The 5,153-nt window shown below is 57.5% G+C and overlaps 3 protein-coding genes across 3 annotated transcripts; 2 read left to right on the top strand and 1 right to left on the bottom strand.

The window, feature by feature from the left end:
- Positions 1-1,501: 1,501 nt before the first annotated feature.
- On the top strand, positions 1,502-2,902 carry GUITHDRAFT_114445 (hypothetical protein; the record flags this gene model as incomplete). Its single annotated transcript, XM_005826405.1, has 1 exon — positions 1,502-2,902. The coding sequence occupies one exon, from the start codon at positions 1,502-1,504 to the stop codon at positions 2,900-2,902; it is 1,401 nt and encodes a 466-aa protein (XP_005826462.1).
- A 238-nt stretch (positions 2,903-3,140) lies between these two features.
- Positions 3,141-3,419, bottom strand: GUITHDRAFT_114444 (hypothetical protein; the record flags this gene model as incomplete). The annotated part of the gene is made up of 2 exons (XM_005826404.1): positions 3,141-3,287; positions 3,339-3,419. 2 exons carry the CDS (start codon positions 3,417-3,419, stop codon positions 3,141-3,143), a joined length of 228 nt encoding a protein of 75 aa, XP_005826461.1.
- Positions 3,420-4,088: 669 nt separating this feature from the next.
- On the top strand, positions 4,089-4,905 carry GUITHDRAFT_114443 (hypothetical protein; the record flags this gene model as incomplete). Its single annotated transcript, XM_005826403.1, has 5 exons — positions 4,089-4,224; positions 4,272-4,348; positions 4,433-4,529; positions 4,626-4,696; positions 4,744-4,905. The coding sequence occupies 5 exons, from the start codon at positions 4,089-4,091 to the stop codon at positions 4,903-4,905; spliced, it is 543 nt and encodes a 180-aa protein (XP_005826460.1).
- Between the last annotated feature and the right edge of the window lie 248 nt (positions 4,906-5,153).

Raw genomic sequence — 5,153 nt, 5'->3', positions numbered from 1 at the left:
GACCGGGTGACTGACGTTGTTGGTGTAGAAAAGGATCCGAGGAAGGTTTCGGCGCGAACGGAGCATCTGGACAAGAGCGCCTGAGAGGTATGGCGGATTAGACCAAAGGAGCAGATGTAGGAGTTCTTCTCCGCCAGCTGCGTCCATAGCTCCGGAGTATCCTCTCTTTTCGTGAACAGGACGGTCTTACCCGGTCGGTCTGAGGCTTGAATGAAAGTGTCGAAGCTCTCAGGAGCAAGGTTGATGATCTTCTCGCCTCGGACCTGCCTCTCCACTTCCAGCGTCTCCTCCAGACTCTTCTTCTCCCGCTCCAGCCGCGCAATCGTCTCCTTCAGCTCATTCGTCTCCTTCTCCAACTGGTTCTTCATCGCGGCCTCGTTGCTCTTCGCCTGACTCAGCTCTGCCTCGATCCCTTTACGGATCGCTTCAACCTGCCCAACTTGCGCCAACTTGATGCGGGCAGATTCAGCTTTCGCCGCCTGCGCAGTCGAGGTCAACTTGGAGGCATTGACTGCTGCAGTCCCCGAACCTCCCGTAGGAGGAGGAGGAGGAGGTCGCGCTTTTCGTATCCCGAGCTCGCCTCAGATACAAAATGGGGCAAAATGTGCCAGCGAGAAAATTTTGCACGGAGGGGAGGGGAGGAGGGGAGGGGAGGGGAGGGGAGGAGACGACGAGACGACGAGACGGGAGGACATGACAGGAGGGGAGGGGAGAGGAAGTCGATGGAAGGAGTACAGAGGAAGAAAGTTTCGATCAAAGTTTTACAAAGTGAGAGAGTATCAATGTCTAACAAGGGACCGCAGGATGTGACGCGGGCAAAGGTCGAAAAACTGCAAGCGGAAGTAACAGCATGAGCGCTATGGGATCGCTCGGAGAAGAGGAGGATGGACAAGTTAGAACTTGTTCTTTCTCTCTCATCCTTCTACCTCACGACCTGCTCTTGCGCCTGGTCCAGTGGCTGTCTCTGCCTTGCATCGGTCGAATTGCATGTTCCTGCAGGAGCATGCAGAAGGACATGACGGATCGCAACCTCTGGCGAATGATCCTCGGCTTCATGGTTCCGTGCAGAACCGTATTCCACCATCTTCCCGACTGGAGGAGCATAGTTCGGTCTGTACGCCATGGATTCCTCCACGAGCATCAAGATTCTCTCTGGATACGTGTGAGCTGGGAAGGCGCTTGGTTTCCCCTGCCATGTCGATCAGATGGGACCATCTCCTCCCTCGTCGGACGAGCACACGAGCTTGTCGACCCCGACGGCAGCTGGCCTTTAGCATCCGCATGGATAGAAGGACGTGCTGCAAGCATGAAGCTCTTGCACGTGCGGGGAGCTGATGGGGAGGCCTGGAGGAGAGCGAGACAGGGAGGAAGGAGGAGCAGGTGGGAGTTGATGTTGTGCGGTGGGTCAGCGAGACTGAGAGTTTGTCTGCCTTGCAGTGGCGAGTCATCGGAGGCTAGGGCGGATCCCCAACTTTCCTCACTTGGTTTGGTCCCTTGCCCGATGGTGTACCTCAAGCTTTTTCGGCACCTGGAGGACTTCGTTGATTTCTCAGAAAGCGTGAAAGCTGGCGAGGAGGAGGAGGAGGAAGGGGAGGAAGAGGAGAGCATTTCACTGAGAGTGGTTCTGGTTGGTCGTCAAGGCGCTGTGAGTTGCAGGAAGGGAGTGTATTGCGGTCAGGCCTTGACCTCGTTCATCGTCAAGACGAGCAAGTTTAACAAGGTGGTTCGGAGCTTCTCAGCTTCTCTACCAGCTCAACTACCCGCGAGTCAGAGCCTGAGGCTGTACGTCCCATGCTTCGACATGCCTGAGCGAGGAGCCCAGCACGTCCATGGACCCCTCGAGCTTCGCCACGTCATCAAGGTGAACGCCATTGACATCGCAGCCTCCTCCTCCTTCTTCGACGCCTGTCTGGTCGATGGCGATGTTTTGCTTCACCTGCTCGACGCGGGAGACGCTCCCTACGAGTACCTCGCGCTCGCTAGGGGGGGCGGGGAGGATGGCTGGGAGGATTTCGTGACCCCCGCCCACAACGTCTCCCTCAACGTCCCGGGCACCATGGACTTCAGCATCGACCTCGAGGTTTCCTCCTGCGACCTTGTCGATGACCTCCGACTGAAGGCCGTCAGTCATCCCCGCTGGCTCCTCCAGCTCGGCCTCGTCAGCCGAGTACGAGGAGCAGAGGAAGAGCTGAGAGGAGGGCGGCGGGACGGAGAGGACAGACCCTGGGGGCCCATGTACATAGAGGGGTTTCCTGTCTCGGAGCATCAGCCGGTGTTTCGGACTGGATTGATGGGAGGAGGGAGGAGGAGAGGGGCAGCAGTCTTCGTAGACACTCTCAACGACTCGGTGCTGAGAGGCTTCTCGTTGCCTGCTTACGTCACGCCTCTCCTTCCTCGAGGTTTCGACGATCGCCTCGCCTCCACCTCCGAGTTCTGCGTGCGCACCACCGAGCTCCGGGCAAGAGCAGCGGATCGACATCCTTCCCTGGAGCTGCTGAGAAGGGACGTGCCTCCTGATGGTCTGACGTTCGAGGAGTGGAAGGACGTGGAGATGGAAGCAGCGAGGGAGCGCAGCTTGCTTGCTCCGGCATGCCTCACGGCCTTGAATCCGTTCTTGGAGGGCGACAGCGTGCGGCAGATGGAGTTCTGTCCCTGGGAACCTGGAGTCGTCCTGCTGGGATCCTGCGAGGGTCGCCTTGCGCTGTGTCACGACATGCACAGATCGTCACACATCTTGAGAGAAAAAAGGGCGAAGGAGGAGGAGGAGGAGGAGGAGGAGGAGCACAGACAGGAGAAGCAGCAGGAGCAGGAGCACGGGTCATCACTCACGTGGTCGAGGTTCAATCCGAGGTCTGCTCCTGCGCCAACGCCAAACAAGGGCCCTCTGTCCGCATGGTGGTGAACGGCGTACTCGAAGTTGCGATGCCTGCAACGAGGGACGTGAGGAGCAGGAGCAGCGCAGCAGAGCGTCTGACTGCTCGAGGCGACATGGCGCTCTGTCTCCCCCATCAGACAAGGAGAACAGGAAGGCTGCTGGGTCTGCTTGAGCCCCTCCTTTAGAGGCCCATGGTATCCTGGTATACCCTCCGAACACTCTGAACGCGCGTCACGCTGCCATGAGCTCTAGTGAGGACAGCGGGTCACCTGCCGTCATAGAGCTGCACGATGACGACGGTCGGAGACTTCCCGTCGCACTTGGCGTGGAAAGTCTGGTTGGAGAAGCCGTCCCGGGACGCCGCGTAGAGGAGGGACTCGTCGTTGACCCGCCCGTGCACGCGGTCGATGGCCTGCGGGCTCAGCTAAGGGGGAGGAAGCAGCTCAGGAGGCTCAGGTCCCACGTGTCCTATCCACTCCTCCAGCGCCCGCACGCCCTTCCCCTCCATCTCCATCCTCGCCGTGACCGTCACCTTGTCGGACATTGGCTGCAACTGACACGTAACGGATGATAACGGTGCTACAACCCGACATTGTGATTGGTCATTGGGCGCAATGCGAAGGTAACAACGGGAGGGAATGGCGTGGGAGGAGGAGGAGGAGGAGAGTGGGAGGTGTAGGAGGAGAGTGGGAGGAGGAGGAGGAGAGTATAACTGTACGTACTCGCCTGCAGCGTTTGAAGGAGGAAGAGAGAGGAGACGAGGGTCGAGCTGCTGAGAGTCTAGAAGTTAGTGATGACGTAGGCAAGCGAGCTCGGAAGGAGGAGGCAGAGGGTTCAATCACAGCCTCGATTCTTAAATGAGCGTGTGAGCAGATGGTTCAGAAAGGTCGGGCACAAGGGCGCGATCCCTCATTCTTTTCGCTTCACGATCCAACTGCACTCCCTTCAAGGTCCAGCGATGCGCTACTTGTATTTGTTCCTGAAGACCTTTAGACGTCAACTGCTTCACCATGCCCATCTTTGTGCGGTGGATCCGCGGAAGAAAGTCTGGAAAGTAGGATGGCATGCGCCTCTCAGCGAGATCATGTAAGGTTTGAACCACACAGGTCTAAAGTGCAATGGGAGGAAAACAACAAGGTCACATGGCCAGGAGAGACGTGAGAGCTGTGCTGTTTGCCTACAGGTTGAGACCTGACTGTGAGGAAGTGGAAGGATGGTCATCAATGCGACGCTCTTCTGGGATGAGAAGGAGGAGAGGTTCCTCGAGAAGCCCCTCATCCTGTCGGTGGAACGGCACATGAGCAACAAGAAGCACGAAGTGTTGGGTTCGCTGCAGTTGGACCTCTCAGGTAGCGCCTGTCGGGCATGCTGGCAGGATGTTGACAGCGATTGAAAGAGCATGTTGACATCGAGAGCGATTCAGAAACCACCAAGAAGATGAAGCTGAAGCTGTCCGAGGGAACTTTCAAGTCTGTAAGTTTTGCTAGGACGTTGAAACGGTTGATGAGGAGATGATGCTAGTGATCGCAGTGACGATGGAGGCTGATGATGGTTGAGATGAGTGTTGAGATGATGGTTGAGATAATGGTTGAGATGATGATCGACTCAAAGTTTTCGCTTGATCGTGTTGTGATGCTGATGGAGCAATCAGGGGGTCCTGCGCTTCTACTTCAGTTGCAGGCCAATGGCAGGACATGGCGGCGAGTCCAGCTTGACGTCCCTTGCTCCTCGCACCTGACCGATCCTCCAGCCAGCGAAGATGATGACCTGGAGGAGGAAGAGGACGATGATCACGAGGCCAAGACGAGCAACGCAGAGAATGTGAGGGGAGCAAGCTTGCTGGAGCTCTTCTTCATGATTCCCCGCAGGATTCAGACAAGTCGGACGCAGAGCAGGAGGTTCGTCACATGGCGACCCTCCCTGACCTCGTTCTCATCCCTTGCAAGCAGCAGGAGCAGGAGGACATGGTGCAGTATAGGAGACGGCGTGCTCCAGCGCCTCAGAGAGATCGAGATCCTCGTATCCCCTAGCCGTGCAGGTCGGAGGTGCTGATGAGGCGCAGGATCGCAGCGTCAGGAGGAGGAATACCGCAAGAGGATGGAGGAAGAGAGCTTGCTCTGCGTACTGTCAGTGTTGGTTGCCTCACCTCCATGTCACTCATCCTCGCTGCTAGATGCCTCGAGCATGAGCAGACCGTTTACTGCGAGGTAGGAGGAGGAGGAGGAGGAGGAGGAGGAGGAGGAGGAGGAGGAGGTAGGAGGAGGAGGAGGAGGAGGAG

This window comes from Guillardia theta (genome assembly GCF_000315625.1).
Source record: "Guillardia theta CCMP2712 unplaced genomic scaffold GUITHscaffold_75, whole genome shotgun sequence".
NCBI lineage: Eukaryota > Cryptophyceae > Pyrenomonadales > Geminigeraceae > Guillardia > Guillardia theta.
This window is presented reverse-complemented; position numbering and strand designations above follow the sequence as displayed.